This window comes from Linepithema humile, chromosome 5, assembly GCF_040581485.1.
Source record: "Linepithema humile isolate Giens D197 chromosome 5, Lhum_UNIL_v1.0, whole genome shotgun sequence".
NCBI lineage: Eukaryota > Metazoa > Arthropoda > Insecta > Hymenoptera > Formicidae > Linepithema > Linepithema humile.
In genome coordinates, this window is record NC_090132.1 from 10,914,134 (window position 1) to 10,932,102 (window position 17,969).

The 17,969-nt window shown below is 40.6% G+C and overlaps 1 protein-coding gene across 6 annotated transcripts in view; it reads left to right on the forward strand.

Annotated features, from left to right (window-relative positions):
- The first annotated feature begins 4,948 nt into the window (after positions 1-4,948).
- LOC105676570 (forkhead box P) overlaps positions 4,949-17,969 on the forward strand; it is a 286,205-nt gene continuing 273,184 nt past the window's right edge. For 2 of the 6 annotated variants that reach the window (XM_012374631.2, XM_067356013.1), the window contains exon 1: positions 4,949-5,987. Coding sequence is in view for 5 of the 6 variants with exons in the window: in XM_067356013.1 (XP_067212114.1) it covers positions 5,958-5,987 (30 nt within the window). In the remaining variant the exon portion in view is untranslated. The remainder of the gene's footprint in view (positions 5,988-17,969) is intronic. The other 4 variants (XM_067356014.1, XM_067356016.1, XM_012374622.2 and 1 more) reach the window with 3 other exon arrangements.

Genomic DNA, 17,969 nt, shown 5'->3' on the forward strand with positions numbered 1-17,969 from the left:
GTAGTATAGTATAGAATAGGCTGCGACCCTTCGCCCCACCGCCGACTGTCCCACAACGGTGCCCCAACCCCCGCAGGACCCTCTCACTCTCTCCTCCTCGCTACTCGGCGACGCATAACCCCTTCGTTCTGTATGCCGACCCGGCGTCCACCCGCTCCTATCCGCAACAACGCCGCCGTGTATTCGCGATATGCCTGCTTACGTGTCGAGCAGGGCCGACCCTTGTCGGCAAATTGTTCGGAAAAATACGATTGCACCCTTCCAGAGAATTTTAAAGCGCAAGTGATTGCCGGGCAAGTTGTTGCAGCAGTAATCACGGAATTTTATGTTCGAATGACGAATTATAACCAAGAGAGATTATAATTATTTCAAATAAAATTTACGTAGTACTTATGGAGTTTACATTTTTGTTATTTAATAAAGTGAAAAATGAGCGCAAACTTGTCATTAGATTTTAAAATTGTTTTCAATTAATTTTAATGTTGTATTAGTGTTATTTATTTTACAAAATTATTTTATATTATATGTTTCTTAATTATTTACTTTTTTAAAAGATTTTATTAGTGAATTTAGTTAGTGAATATTATCATACATAGATTTCCAAGGTTTATAGAGAAAATTTTGCAATTGTGTTTAGCTGTTATTGATTACAGGTGTTTTTGAATTAAGAAAGGGACTCATAAACTTGTTGGTGTTAATTCTATTATAAGGTTTTTATTTATTGTTACTTTCTTATATTAAGTGGTTCTAGAAAATTATTCTTTTAATTTAATGTACAAAATTTTATTATATTTACAAGAACAAAGTAGAGTGTACACTCTGTGTAGATTGTTATTAATTTATTAATTCTCGTATTTTTATTTGTTATTATTAATGCAAACCTAACTCTTTTAAATATTCTTCTATTGAAGAATGCTATTTATTTACTCTCAGAAAATTATTAATGTAACACGAGAAACAGAAAGAGGTTGGAGAGAGAAGAGAGGGTGAGAAGGAGGAGGGGGAGACAGAGAGAGAGAGAGAGAGAGAGAGAGAGAGAGAGAGAGAGAGAGAGAGAGAGAGAGAGAGAGAGAGAGAGAGAGAGAGAGAGAGAGAGAGAGAGAGAGAGAGAGAGAGAGAGAGAGAGAGAGAGAGAGAGAGAGAGAGAGAGAGAGAGAGAGAGAGAGAGAGAGACAGGGAGACAGTGAGAGAAGAGGAAAGACGTATAAATTTAGGCGTAAGTAGTTTCAGATAGATGTAGTCAGACACAGGTTATTGACTTTGATATTGAACGTTGTTACGTTTATAAGCAGTTGCTTACGTCGCTAGCTGAAGCTATCTTTAACATAAACTCTTAGAGAGTCATGCAAAATATATCGTACGTAATAGAAGAACTTTATTTAAATTATAATAGTTCTTTTGACGATGCGCTTTAAGCGCGTGACGAGCGTTACTTATACATTTTGTGTTGCGGATTATTTTACAATAATAGTTACCTGTTATTATTTTAATTATTAAATTGCGAGCAGTATTTAAAAATATATGGAAATAGGATAAATCCGTCCCTGACGTGGATGCTAATCATCTTGGCGAAGGGTGTCTGAAATTGTCGCCCCACGGCGTAACTCCCGAGCTCAGCAACCCCTGCGATTCACCCTAACGGCTCGCTTAACCAAACAACCTTGATAAATTATGCAAAAATCAACAACACTACGAAATGCATCTCCTATGCTGTGGCTGGGATGACACCGGTTTCCTGTTACGGAATTCCAAGCCTTTCGGCTCTTGCTTCTGAGTTGGACGCAGCGCAAGCACAACTTTGATTCCGATATATTCCGATTAATAAATCACGTATCGAGATACTTTACTGCAATACAAAAAACTAACGATGTAAATAGCCTATCTAAACACATTTTAATATTAATTTAAAAAAAAGGATAGATTGACAGATTTTTAATAAATAAATAACGAGTAAAATTTTTATAATATTTATTTCTGGTATAAGCTACATATTTTTTCACATTTAAAAGTATATCAAAAATAATAATTTTAACAGCTATAAACAATTAAGCGCTTTTCTCTCTCCATTCATAAACTCGTCAAAAATTTGGTTTTAGTTCATCGAATAAAAATGTCATCTGTTCATGGGGAAAGTTGCGAGCACGCCTGTACGTAAAAATTGGTTTGCAATCCTTTGCAAGGACGTCCGCTACATTTTGCGTATTTTATTAAAAAATTCTAACTGAACATGATTTTATTACAGCAGTCGGTCCGCGTTGGAGGCTCCGCGTCATTCGTGTATCGACGCGCGTTCCACAACACGACGCGACGCGACCCGTCAAATCCGCGAACCAATAAATGAATATAACCCACGCGTGAGAATAAAATCCGTCGCTAAACTGCGCAACAGGTGTTAGAGGTTATTGACAATCTTTTCATCAGGATGACGGTGTTTGTGCGATATCTCGTCGAATATCGGCATCGACGATTTTCCAGCGCACAAAGTCCGGTCTGGTTCGCTGTTTGTTAAACGAGATATCATTTTTTTCATGTTTAACTCTCTTTCATGCTTTGTCGACTTTGGGGGATTCCATTCGAGAATGACAGCAGAAGTTAGGGGGAATCAAACGTATATATGACAAGTATGTTAATAATTTTAACGTGACACTTTAATGTGACCGCAAATTATTTGAAAGTGTCACGATTGTTCCTAGTTAACCATAAAGAGATATATTTTGTTTATAGCGTTACATAAATTATTTATATGCACAGATTTTTGTACTTCCTATTAATATTCTTTATTGATAAAATTAATAAAGAAAAATCTTTTTCTCGCCAGGATTATCGAGAACAAGGATTATGTATCACGCGGCGAAAAAAGGTAAGAATTTCTTCTCTCTCTCTCTCTCTCTCTCTCTCTCTCTCTCTCTCTCTCTCTCTCTCTCTCTTCCTTGCAACAGTTATAATAAATTCAACGGTGCATGGTAAAATGCCTTGCATACGTGTATTGACGCCGTGCAGTCTGGGAACCATCGCAACGTTCCCAATGCGATTCTCTAAGTGCAAGTTGTTCGTGGCGAAAATGGGGTAGTATGTATCTTCAATCACGGGTATTTCCAGCATCTCTGCTTCTCTATTGGAGAGGCTGTTATCAATACCAGCGTCACGCTCTCGGCATTGTGTCGCGGTTCGGTCCCGCTACGAGAGAAACAACGCGAACAACAACAACAAACAACAACAAACTAGCCCGCTATGAAGTCTGTCGCGCGCTGTCCGTGCCTACCTACCTACCTACCGGCGACCTGCTTTCCCCGACATTGTCACCAGCCCATCTTCAGTTATCGCGCTGATTTATAGCCGTGACAGTTTCTATCTTACACACTGTACATTCTCTCAATGAAAGTTTTTGCACCACATTTTCTATAATCTTTGTGAGAACGCTTAGAGTAACTATAGTTTAGAAGAGACATATGGCAAAATATCGCGATTAAATGTAGACTTTAAGATTTTTCAATTACGCATAGCGTATAGATTTTAAACACAAAAATAACACAGCAAATTGTTTCATAAAAAAGATATGTTTTTAATAATAAAATGTCATTGTAAAATAGTTGTCACATATCTTTGTAAGTAAATGCACTTCATCAAAGCATTTTATGGATATCATAAATTGCGCTTGTTTTTAAATTGCATTTTTATAATTAATTACATGCTGTAAATAACATAATAATTTTTAATGATTGGGTTATATGACGGTAAGCAAGATAAATTAATCACAATCTATTAAGAAACTATATTAAGCGAACTGCAAAAGCTTCAATATTTTGACGATCGCAAATTTTAGAGAGGAAAGACCGAGCAATTTTAGGAAGACTTTGATTAATATTTCGTTATGTTGCAAATAAGGGACGGACGCGTCGAAAGCTATTCGAGGGCGCCTCGAAGCAGGAGGGTGGGAAATTATGCTGAGCATGATGAATACATCAGAACAGGTCGGCTTTAGTCTGGTCTTAGGAGTAGGTCGAATCGATAACAATAACTACATGGACATCTATACTCCTACCACATACGCCATGTCAAAGACATCAGTTTATGATGAAGAGACTTTGTCAGTCTCATGTTCTATCATTCAACGTATGATAAAGTTGCGTGAAATACTACACAACTATTGTTGAATTAGATTTTGAATATTTTTTAGTTAGCTTTCAACAATACACATTATATATTCTTCTTTGAAAATACTAAACTCCAAAAATCATCGCAGTCATTCAAGGTACTGTAATTATTAGCGGGAATGTACGTGTGTAGTGCATTTATATATGTGATTATTTCGCGTTTTGCAGTTTAAAATTAAATTTGGAAGAATTAGGGTCAAAAGTATTAATAACACGATAATATGTATCTTGCTATGACTGTAACATTAAAAATATATAAAAAATAAGAGAATCAAGTTAAAATTAAATGTGTAACATTTATAAGGATTATCGATTAGACGAATAAACGTGTCATTTCCGTATTTCAAATATAAAAAATACTTTTTTACGATTATTTAGCGGATTACAAAACATCTACTATACTGATACTGTGTGTAATAATATAATAAAATTATTACTATTAATCTTTATACGAAATTCTTTATTGATGGAAATCAGGAAGCATTCAGTCAAGAAAGAGAGCTAACGAATTGTATCAAGAGAAAAATCAGTACAATACAAATTGGCAAACACAGTCCGCGTGGATCAGCACGCTCGCCGAAGCGCGCCACGCCGCAACCGACAAGACTGCCTCTCTCCGGAGAGCCGAGAAACACTCACGGAGCGAGAGAGAATGAACCGTCTGGATAAAGACAGAGGATCACCCCGCGAGAGTGGCGCGATAACGCGCGCGACGAGGACGCACGGCGCTAGAGTGACGAAGAGGAGGAAGTCGTCAAGCGGAAGGAGTCGCCACCACGGCCGCTGCGCGCCGTCGACGGGAGCGAGACGCCGCGATGGTCCTCGCAATGCGCCGACTCAGTAGCCGCGTGTTCGCCGCGGCCGGAGGGTTTCGCGGCTAAGCGGTGCCGAGCGTCGCACAGTCGCGACGGCAGCCACCGGCGCGCGGTTATACCCCCTTTTCTTCAAACCTGCACACGCAACCCCGCACCGCTACGTTCGGCGCACGTTTTGCCTGTCTCCACGACGGCGAGGGAACGTTGCCCCAAGTTGCGAAAGAAAGAGAGAGAGAAAAAAAAGAGTGAGTGAGAGAGAGAGAGAGAGAAAGAGAGAGAGAGAGAGAAAGAGAGAGGGCGTCCTTCGTGGCCGTCTGCCACCACCCCCCTCCGGCATTCAACCCCGGAGAGAAAGAAAGAAAGAGAAAAAAAGAGAGAGGGAGGGCGAGAGGAAGGGAGAAAAAGAAATCAACATCGGCGTCTTTGAAAATCGCTTGTCTCGTTTCATCGACGCGCTCATCAACTCCGATCGAGAGCCCGGCATCGTTCTTCAACTTTGCGGCGGTGCACGTGGCGCGCGCGGCACGCGGTGCTTCGAGAGAAAGAGAGATAGATAGAAAGACAGTAGGTGGATAGGTAGCAAGCGCGTGCTAGAGAAGAGAGAGAAGGGCGAGAGGACAACACTGGGCAAGGGAGGAGAGAGAGAAAGAGAGAGAGAGAAAGAGAAAGAGAGAGAGAAAGAGAGAAGGAGAGAAAGGAAGAGAGAGAGAGAGAGAAGCGTAGAGTGATATAGAGGAAGGACGGAAAAGGGGGAGAAGTGGCAGAGGAGACAGCTACCGAAAGGGGGTCGGGCGGGAGCAGAGAGGGTAGAGAGGAAAAGAAACAGAGCACGAGGGCAGAGCTGCATCCCGACGGATAGAAGAAGTCAACGAGGAGAGCCAAAGGGAGCCTGGTACCTTCCTTCCTGTTTCTTTCTGTCAATCTTACCACATAAAGAAGGACGGAGGAACCGACGGCCACGAGTAAGTCGGCGAGGAGGAAGCGGGACATGCTGGAACCACGCTGGAGACCCGTCCAGGTAGTCTTACTCACCCTGCAACACCTCTTCAATGCACTGCCTATGTCACCCGATGTCTGATTGAACTGTCTGCCTGTCTGCAAATGCTCGTTTACATAATGCACCTGCGCGTCACATAAATATCCTGTGCCTGTATTTACTTCTCTCTCTCTCTCTCTCTCTCTCTCTCTCTCTCACGCGCGCGCGTTTTATTAATTTTAGCAAACACCGCTGTTTTCTTTTGTTTTCCACTCGTTTTGCCTGCTTTGCTAGTTGTCTTATTTTTTTGTCATCAAGTTACGTTCTTGTCATTTCTTGCGTCGCGTTGCGCCTAGAGTCGCTGATGACAGCCACGTGCCATCGGCGCTCCCCTTTGCACATTACTGCTGGAATTTGTGTACTTTTAACGCATTTTGCTTAACGCGTGCTTTCCTCCATGATTCAGTGATTGACTTTTTATTTCCAACTGACACATTAAAAGTTGAATCGCGCAGAGTCTTTATTTATTTAAACTTGTATCACAATTTATTTATCAGTCTCTACATTTATTAATCGAAATAGAAGTTTCTTCAATTGAAATGGAGAATGCTTGATTTTGATATCTGTAGGTCGAAATTCACTCAGCTTTTTGTCTTTCCTCTTTTTCTCGTCACTATTAGGTTTAATTTCCGCTCTCTTTTTATCTATCTTGTTGTGCATTCTGTCGTTGACACAGATAAAGCATTTCTTTTATAAATCAGCCAAAACTGGTATCACAATTTGATGGACAGCAATATTCTTACGTTTCCGTACTTTTTATAGGATTTACGCTGCGACTATATGTTCAAGTTTGGAGCTATCGCTAACCTTAGAACATTCAGCGCGTGGCACGATTTCGTCGCTATTAATCTTATAAATTATGTTGTAAATATGGACACTGAGATTAAATAGAGTTGTAAAAGTGTGGATGGGACTTGAGATGAGTATTTTGCGCGATTTACTTTAATCGAATTTAGGTCGTGGTAAAAATAGAAAGGACGCAAATGGAGATTATGGCGCGGTACAAATTTCCAACTAATCGATCACTCTCGCAAGAAATACGCGTTTGACGATACCTGTCGTTTCTTATTTAATCCAATTTTATCCGCTTTTATCGATTTGAAACATTTGATTTTTTTAATTCCACATTAATTTGAAAAGCAATTGATTGCACTGCACGTTGTAGTAATATTATTTGTCAACTGTGTGTGTATGTTTCTCTATTTCTCTTATAATTCATATCGATTGTTGTTGCCAAAATTGTAGTTGTAGAAATAGAAATGTTATCACGTTATCGGCAGTAAGAGCTACCAAGACAAAATGATTTAGCGCAAAATCCTTCTATAATGTTAAATAAATTAGATACGACGTTTACGTATAATGCAAATAAATGTTCTTTGCTTCGAAATTTCCTGATTGATCCTGTGCTCCACCGGGAGAAATGATATTCGTGGAAATGACACTTTAACGATCGTGACAAGACAAATAGGTGTGCCGGACAACTAGAATGGTCGGTCAAATAAATCTCACTACATCGGCCCAAGATTAACTACACGTTCGGGTTACTAAATACGTACCTTCCTCAGTACAGAAATCTTTGCGGTAAAGCGCATTTTTCCGAAAATAATCTTGGCAGAGGTGCGCCACCTTTGAAGTTGCCTGGAGTCTCGAGTAATCTAATATCATATGAATCACCGTGCCATTGGCTGAGGAAGTCCACCGACTTGTTTCGAAATGCTTCTGACAACCTGACAAAAATTCCTATTTCGTGTTTCATCGTCTGTCACGCAACGGCTGCATGTCGTTCACCGGGGTTTTGCTACCACGCGAGCAACTTGAAACAAAGTGATCAAATGGAGAGATCAGTGATCATTACTCACGTTTGTGAATTATGCTCAAGTTACTTTGAAACATTGGCTACATCCAAGTAGCGATCGCTGTTTATAACGCTGTTAAAAACAATTTTTGAATTGTAGTGGCAGGATCGAGGCGATTATAATAGTAATGTATAAAATTAGTAACAATTCAAAGTAGACTGGCTGTCTAGACAAAACCGGCGCGTTAAAATCAGCATCTGCGAATTACAAATCTTGTTGAAACACGTTTTCAGCGAGGAATATTTGCTTCTATTTTATCGCATTGCATTGCTTCTATTTCATTTATCAATACAGTTGAAATTGGTGTCGTCTTCGACCTCGGGGTTCTAGAAATTATCTTCACATTCACAAATATAAATACGAATCTAAATTTATGAAATCAATATTATTGTTTTAGGTTACAAATTTACAAAGAAAGAATACTTTGATTTATTACCGTTATACTGTTTTACACAGTATAATATTAATTTTTTACAGTACAGAGCATCGTTGTATAGCCTTAGAAAAACGTGAAATATTTGCAATTTACGAAAGACGTGAATTTTCCGCGAGAATGGCTCTTTAAATTCGATAACGGAGTCCTTTTACTTGGAGCGAAACATCGGAGATGGTGTAGTCGCGCAGTTGAAAGGGTGAGACGGAAGGTTGATGGCAGTTACGCTTCAATCGGGAAACGCTCCGCGTTACCTGGGAATAAGCGTGATTTTTTCAAAAGTGTATAGCTCGATAGAGGTAACTCGGGGGTTCTCGGTCGCGGTTGTGCGTGGGTGGCTCGTCTACGAGACTGTACAAGTCCCGGGTGGTGTAGTAGGTGGAACACCAGAGACGGAGGCGGTCCTACTCTGCTTGGGGGCGTTAAAGAAGTGGGTGGGGTTGGCCACCCCCGCACGTCAACCCTTACACCCCGCGTCTCCGAAAGCTTCGTGTGCCCCCCCGGATCTCTTCGATCGCATATTCGCCAATCGGCCGACCCCGTCCCGCTCTTTGGCACCCTTTGGAGCGACGAAGGTTGCTCGGCGCGGCCATCTGGCCGTCTGGCGCTCCTTCGGGCGCTCCGTCGATTTCTTCCAAATTCAAAGATCAGCCTGGCGAGCGTGAGAAGACGGAGTGCGGAAAGAACGGAGAACAGTAGTACCGCCGCCGAGGCGGCTAACGTCCGACGGATGACGAAAGTCACGAAGACCGCATATGCAACGAGCCGCAGCTACGCGCGCTCCGTTCGCACGCAGCCGGTTCATCGATTCTGTGTTGCCGGGAAAAGTGTTTTGTGTGCGATATCAGCGTCTTGTAGGATCTTTGTGGTTCTCGCCGACTGATGACTCCGGCCTGGCTGTCACGCCTTCCTCACGGTCGCGCGGGGACGACCGGGCCGACACCTAGGGGATGAGGGGGTGGGAGGAGGGGAGCGGGGGGAGGAAAGAAGGTGGTATGCGCGTCAATCGTGATATATATTTCGCATCATCCCCGCCACCTTGGCTTCGTCCATTTTCTCACCTCCTCCGCCGCTAGTTCAGACGTACGTGCTGAGTACGCGCGCGGATGCACACACCTACGGTGCATATACACGGACGCCAAGTGCAACGGCAGCCAACACAGCTGCGGCGGCATAACCCCCCCGTTTTCGCGCTTGCTTGGCACGGCACAGCATCCCTCTTCGGCCACTTCCGGCCAGGCCAGGCTCCGCCCACTTTTATATTAATCACGTCTTGGTTCGCTCCTGGCTTCTGTTCTCCATCTTTCTTCCCCAGTGAGCGATTTCCTACCACGGACGCCTGGGAACCACACCTTTGCCCGTTGGCTTATTCATGTCCCGGGCTTGCGACGCGGGCCTCGACGTCTCTCTCCCGCTATTTTTCTACCCCCCCGTCTCTAACCGCCGATCTCGCGGAAATACGGCGACCGATGCGCTCTAAACGTGACGGTGCAAGGCTGATGGAGATATTCACGTAGCCGTTTGCGCACGGGCTTGCATTTTGCCTTCTCGAACGCTATCACAAAGACGTATGATTCGGGTAATTTATATATACGGCGGACGTTAATAATGAGAACGCAGAGAACGGTGTGAACGAATTAATTTTCTACTTAGAGTTCACTTCGTGTTATTCTTTTAAAATAAACCGCGATATATCCATTTCAACATTTTCAACAAAATCATATATTTTTATCACCGTGGCACGTTGGACCGTATGTTATATTATTAGATTTTCAATATTTTTATGACGTATTTAAATGCGACACTTTACATTACGCGTGTTACGACGCGCCCCCGTCGAGGATGGCCACTTGGCGCAATGAGAATCGGCGAAGAAACGAATCGCGGTGAGGCGCAGGTGAATGTAGCGTTCGTGCGTTCGGTGCCGGAGTAATGAATAATAACCCGTTATTATTACCAGGTCGAGCAATAAACACGCAGCTCGCAAACGCGCGCCCCTCGCGCGGCAATAAGGTTCGTCACGCATAGGCACGACATTTGTTTCCGCGCGTCGAGTGTGCAGGCTGTTACGAATGCCACCTTTCTACAACAGATATTGGCTCCATTGTTACACGTTGTGTATCGTGACTACTTCTCCACCGCTTCCGTCGGTGGCGACCACTTCGCCACCACTTAGGTCTCATTGATATTCCACCTCGTGTCCCTTCGCTTTTAATTTCTCTTTTGACAGCTCCGCATCCTCCTCGCCGAGCGCTGAATCGGGCGCTGATAGCGGCATTGTACCGTCGAGAGATGGCTTGCACGCATTAAGTGCTGCAAGTTCGTTTCTCTGCTCTTTATCTTCGACGTCGCTTTTCACGCGGATCCAGTTGTTGCGGAAACTACGAAAACCACGTGTTTCTATTGTTTCACTCGACGACATGATTATCTTCCAAAATAAAGATTTTTCGAGCGCAGCATTTTCGCGTAGGATGATTTCACTACTTAACTACTTTTGACTAAAAAACGAGAGAGAAAGATCCATACCTATTAGTAGGTACAATGTTAGCATGAGATATTCATCGTTACACATTCTGTGTCGTGACCACTGTTTCCCGACCCCTACCACACCTTACTGCTCCCTTTTTAACGCCGCGCGGCAGGTTCGTTATTTTCATCCCGAAGATCTTAATCGTAGTGTGCTACCTCGGCTATAATACACATTACTGACAAATTAGATCGAAGAATCGTTCTAAAGACAAAATTGCAATGTTAATGGAGGTTTATCGCGATATTTGATTACTCGAGTGTTCTGCGATTTTTTTTTTTTTTACTTGGTCAGAGCTTCCGATGCAGATTGTGTAAAACTTTGTCGGAAGAAGTTGTTACAATATAGCAACAAAATTGTTTGTTTCCATTGCCTTATCTTCTCGACGGAAGTAAAGTGCCCATAAGAATTTGTAAATTTTAATAACTTTTTGTATTCCCGTAACATTTAAAAAAAAAAAAAAAAAAAAAAAAATGAATATGTGAGATTTTTGCATTTAGAATCACGGCGAAATAATGGAGGGTAGCGCGCGTCAGGCGAAAATATGTTGTGCGCGTCGCGAAATTGGCATCGTCGATGCGGATCGGCCGAATTCCTCCAACCCGGTTCATTTTGTCGCGATAATACGCATTCCATGTCATTCCGGCGGCGCGTGTATAGCGATGCATCATCGCCCCCGCGACGGGTATTTGTCAATAGAAACAGGCATCGACGCCGCAACTGTGGCAAGTATACGTCAATATACATAACGGCCGGCTGTTGACTTGTTACGTTGTCGCGTACCGCCGATGATTCGATGATTTGCCGATCCGTGACTGTCCCGTGTCAAATATGCCCCACGGTCGTTCTCGCGGGCGCGTTAACACGGAGAACGCCGGATCGTTCATTTGCGATCGGTGCACTAACGCGCGTCGTTACATTAGATTATCAATCCGCCGCGATTGTGATGCGCCGCCGGTTTGTACTTGGACTCGTTATGCCGCGATAATGGCCTCTCACTTGGTCGTCGCGACAATTTTGCGAATATCCGCCTACCCAGCGCGACACGCTCCCACGAATGACCGAATTTTCGCAATGAATCTCTGCTTCTGCATAAATTTTCACATCCGATTACATTAAATCAACAATTTTTCAGGCTTATAACGCCACTGAGTCGAGTAACGATATATGTTACAGATCGTAATTAAGCTTGATGAATAATTGATAAAAATATTTCCCAATTTTTAGAACGTACGTTGCATTATCCGAATAAAAAAGAGAAATACATACACAGTTACTTTTATATACATATATAAATAGCATAAATTATGTCACGAGTATTTAATTTAACATTGAACGCACTTATTTTAAACACCCTATCAACAGTTTGCATCGTTACGAGGTGATTTCGATCTGTTCGAAATATCGCATCTATAACACAGCGTTAAAAACATAATAACAATGAAATGGCGGGCGGTTATGATGTCAGGCATCGGCGATGATTCGTCGATCCATGACGGAGCCGTGTCAAATGTGCCCTCTAGCTGTTCCCGTGTGCGAGCTTAACACGGCCGGCTCATTTGCGATCGGCACACTAACTCGCGTCGTTACATTAAATTATCATCCCGTGATTCTGATGCACCGGCAGTTTGTACGGCGACTCGTTATAACACGATAATGGTTCTGCGCTCGTCTCTTCGCCGCGATTAGCGTTAAACAGACACCCGTCCACGCAAACTCGTGCACCGATACGCGTTTGACGATGGTGACGTCAATAACTGATGTATCTGCCGTTGGTGAATCTTCATTGTGACAGGTTACAAACTGTTATGGCCGCTCAACAACGACACTAATAGGTTGGACGATTCGGGATTCCGCTTCGTTTTCGAGCGGGTTGAGCAATATTCTCGTATGCCTTGGGATTATCGATTTGCTTGTTGCCTAAAAGTAGTTTTTCAGCAAATATATTTGCTAATCAATTGCGGGATTTAAAGACGAGTGAATTTATTTTACTATTTGTACAACCTTCAACGCATTATTTTTGATATAATAATTTGTGTCGTAAAAGTAGGATTAAATTTTAAAATGGATAAGCACAATGAAAGAAACAACGGTAGCTCACTCGTGTCAGACCGAACAGACGTTTATTAAGAGAAAGGACGCGGAATGTCGCCGCTGGTTTATATTTCGTCCAGGTATCGCCTGTTCTCTTTGTGTACAAATCTACGTAATAATTGATATACGATGAGGCGACAACACGCGCGCGCACACACACACACACACTCTCGACACACAATATGTAAAAGATTTTAATATGCCGCCCGCTTCTAATATTCAGCGCTCACCGGGATCTCTATTATGGCACGGGCGCATTGCAAACGAGATGCATCAGGAAGCACGACCAATGCAGAACGAGTGGATAATGATCGGCTTTTTTTTAAGTCCAACCCCGACTGCTGCCCGCTCGGATCTCCCCGCCGACAAAGTCGGCAACCCTTCTCCCGATGTCCCGCAGGGAACGTGAAACGCGCTTTGTACGTCGCGATTTCGCGTTTTCGTTCGTCCGAGCACAATGACGAGGGCGGTCGTCCTTTTCTACTGAAAGGAAACCCGTAATCTCGTGTAACGGTATACTATCGGAAGACGCGGCCGAACGCATTCGCCAGAAGCGCTATTAAATGACTTGCGAGCGATTTTTTGCGCGCCGCATCGCCGACGACAAAAATACGGAACGCTGGTTGACTCTTTGCTAAGCGAAAAGAGAATCGGACACCGAAAGACGCTTCTCCCGATCCTATTTCAGATTGAAAATACATGGAAGCTTCATTAGCAACATTTTAACATATTCCTCCGCGTTAACTCCGTGTATTTAATTACTAAAAGAGTATTAGTTTAATATTATACATTATATTTGTATCGATGTATAATAATGATATATGCTATTAAAATTCTATTAATTTTATGAATTATTTTGAAATTTTAGAAGTGTAAAGTCTATTTATTAAATAATTAGAATTTTACAATATTAAGGACGTTACAAAAATATTCATATATTAAAATTTACACACGTTTAATATCACTCCGTTTAATATGATTCGAAATACTATTTCGACGCGTGTCTACGAATAGTCTTCGACAGATACATATATCGTATGTGAAAATCAACTTTATAGATCGATAAAGTTTTATATTGCGTAAAAATGATAGTTGCAGTGTTATTCTTGTTTCTACGAATGAAGTTTATGCGGAGAGTAATAGAAATACGAGGGCGAGAGTTGACCCGAATGTAAATGATCTGTATCTGAAATCGCCCCGTTGTGTACCAATTACTACGGAAATACGTGTGTAAAGGGGATGGTCGATGGGCCAGCGAAACATAAACTGTGATAATCGTCCGTATCTCCTGCCTTATGGTCGGATTGCTTTGACGTGAGTAGGTCAGTTTTCACTGCCGAATACAATTGCGATCGAGCACATCACTCTAAGTGCTAATAAACGCATAGATCTTATGAAGTGTGTCCTAGTTTCTAACAAAGTTTCTAACACAGCTCAATTTTTTACAAATTATATTCATCATAAACAATAATAAATCCTGATTTGAATGAAAGATTTTCAAGTATTATTTTACGAAATACTTAATACAATTTAATCTCAAAAGCGATTCACTAATAATGTTATTTCCTTTGTGAATAAAAATAATTAATGTGCTCGGTACATAGCTGTGTGGCCGCTAATTAATTTTTTATAACATGAGATAATTGATGTAATTTCCTTAAGTTATCAATGAACATGAAATATTGATTAAAAGAGCAGAGTTTACGAAATAAAAATAACATAGGTTCTTCTAAATTTTCATAATTTTTGCAACTTAAATTTTTTTCAATTTAATTTTTGAATATTGTTATAAGAATTTATAAATTATAAACTTAAAGAAATACATATATCCGGAAAATTTACATATTTGATAAATTTTAAGAGTCTATTCATAAAGATATACTTGTGTGACAATTGTTTTTTTTTGAAATTGAAACATCATCATCGATACCTGCATTATTGTCACAATGACAGATGCATGCCATTATAGCCTCGTTCGTCGCACCACCGCGTGCTTTTCTCAGGCTCCATTGGAATAGGAAAATCGGTCGTGTTGATACCGCTATTGAAACAGCCGATCATTACGCACTCGTTCCGCATTGGTCGCGCTTCCCGATGCACCTCGCTGCAACGTCACCGGCATAATGGAGAGACGCTGCAGGCCGTCGCGCGTCCTGGTACCGACGGCATATCAAAATGCAGCTCGGCCGTGTTTGAATTCGCGGTTCCATCATGAATCAATTACCGCGCGGATTCGTACACAACGGCGAAAGCTCGCGCGTGAAGGATGAGGAACATAAAGGGGGCTTCGCATGCGTCGGCGAGGGGAAGAGCTGCAGTGTGCGTCGATGCACGTGTGTCGCTGTTGCACACGCGAGCGTTATTCTCCTCCCGCATTCCTCTCTCCCTCTTCTGGGTTTCATCGTTTCTGCACGAATGCACTGCTATCGTCGTACACGAATCGTTTCGTTTTTTTCCGCCCTGCTTTCGCGCTCTTGCGCCGCTCTTGCCCTTTTTTTTTATTTTCCTACGATAATCATCCTATCCAACTTTGCCCATTCGAAACGATGGCGCAAGTTCGTTCAAGTCACGCCTAGAGAAACGCGGAGGATTTCGTGCAGAGAAAAACCGAGGTTCTTTATTCGTTACGCCGTAAGTGAACGCCCTTCCGCGTAAACGTCGTCACAACACGGCTTCGAGTGTATCTATTTATTAAATGCTGCACGCGTAGTTGCACGCATAATTATATCGAATGAAACGATAAAAGCCATAAGTCTGACCGTTATTGCAAGCGTACTTCTTATCAAATTATTGACATTAACGATCAAATTCTTTTAAAGGAGGCTTTTCTCGGATAAAAATACCTTGTTCCGAATTCCGTCTAATTTTGGAACTTTTAAGTAGCATTTAATAATTAATTGGGCTACTTTATAACTCTACTTACTATAGAAACTGTGTCTATAAAATACTTGTTAAGAACTGTTTTTATCTATTTTTCAAGATGTAACACTTTTAATCACAGGACAGGAAACTGTCATATTGATGATGGCTCAAATATGAAAAATAGCTGTTAAAGCAGGACGTAATTAATGTCACATGTTGCTAAAGCGAAAGCTATATTATATGCTATTTGCTGCGCTTTAGCCTTAGCCACACATGACATTAACATATTGAACGTGGCATTATTAAACCACACGTTGTTAAAGTAGAGAACATATGCCATCATCATTATCATTATGCCACAAAGCCCAGTGCGACATAAGATGCACACCCTTCTGCTTTGGCAACAGATTCATTAATATCATAATGAAATTATTAATTACCAGTTAATAAAGCAGAATTAAGCAACGTACAAAAGAGAAAATTGGTTTAACGATGTGAAAACATGTTATTTTTTCAGAAAAAAATTTAAGTCACTTATAAATATACATTAGAGAAAACTAAGAAAAAAATCTGTCGATTGCATTTGTATCTTTGAAATGAATCTTTTGCAGCAAATACCGTCTATGAAAAGATATAAACTGTTACGTTTTGAAATATTAAGCAATAGAGATGTTTTTTACCGCTTAAATATGCAGTAGCATGGATAAAGTGACTAAGTTTCTGATTACAATTATTCGTAATCTGATGCCTTACCTCTATTTATCATTTGTTACTTATTTATAAAGATTTGGTTATTTACATCTACACGTCGTTCATCTGTCATCCTTCAACGAATGAATTCTTGGAAAATTTCATATCTCGACTCATCTTTGTTGAATATATATATATTGTCATGAGTAGCTGCTGGTTATGCAACACGCCAGTCGTCGGAGCCTAAATTTAATTTAAACGAGTTGAAAAGCTAACGAAGAGTTGTTTTCGTGCGGAAGTATATTTATAACGGCAGACTCGGTTCTAAGTCTACCAAGTCAACCATTCAATTTTTCAGCGATTTGCTCTTTAAGAATTTAAACGAGCTGTTTTACTTTAGACGAAAACTTTAGACGAGAAGCTTTTTTTAAGTTAGCTCTCTAGTTCTATTGAAACTTTATAAAATTCTTTGTATCAATGTTATATCCTATTTATTGCTATATATAATCATATGTCACCACAATAACTACTTTTCGATTTTTAATGAAAGAAAAAATCTGTCATGTGTAATGTACATATTTCCACGTGGAATACTCTCTTCTCTTCTCTCAAATTATTCTTATTGTTTCGTTATTTATTTATATTTTTCGACATTATTTTATAGTACCTTAGATATTATTTATAATTTTGACGTTTGCATTTTATTTCCATCTTCTCTCTCTCTCTCTCTCTTTCTCATTTATATATATATATATATATATATATATAGAGAGAGAGAGAGAGAGAAGATGGAAATAAAATGCAAACGTCAAAATTATAAATAATATCTAAGATACTATAAGATAATATAAGATATATCGAAAAATATATATATTTTAATATACATATTTTATCATTGCCAATATATCGCCGTATTTAACAGCCAAAGAGCGCGCGCTTACGAGAATATACGACATATAGACTCAATTTTAACAAACATATAAAGAGTTCAATCTTACACTTTTATTGCAAAGCACGATCACCTCTCTTATGTTATTTTTCTGCTGATAAAAAAAGCGCCTTACGTACTAGAATTTAATCGTACTAACAATCCAAACCGCAGTATCAAGTTAATGCAGCGATAACAGAATATTCAATAAACGGGTAAATAAACAATAAAATTAAAAGATATTTTTATGAGTCCTTATCTGTCGTCGCCGATTGGCTCTTGCAGAAGAGCGATTGCATAAGCACAAAACTGATATTCTTATTTCCCTTTATAACCACATTAATTGGTCATACATTAGAATCAGAGTATTACAAATTCGCGCGAAATAGATATTGATCGTTCACTACTCAAGATAACTCGTCGCTTATCGAAAGCTGTTTATCACGAGTTGTTTACTGATATTATTTATTTACAATTTAGATATTTTCGCATTCGATGTCAGATCGAATATAGAACATGAATATATCATTTTTATTAACAGCACACAGTTGACGTATTATTTTTAATGGATTCT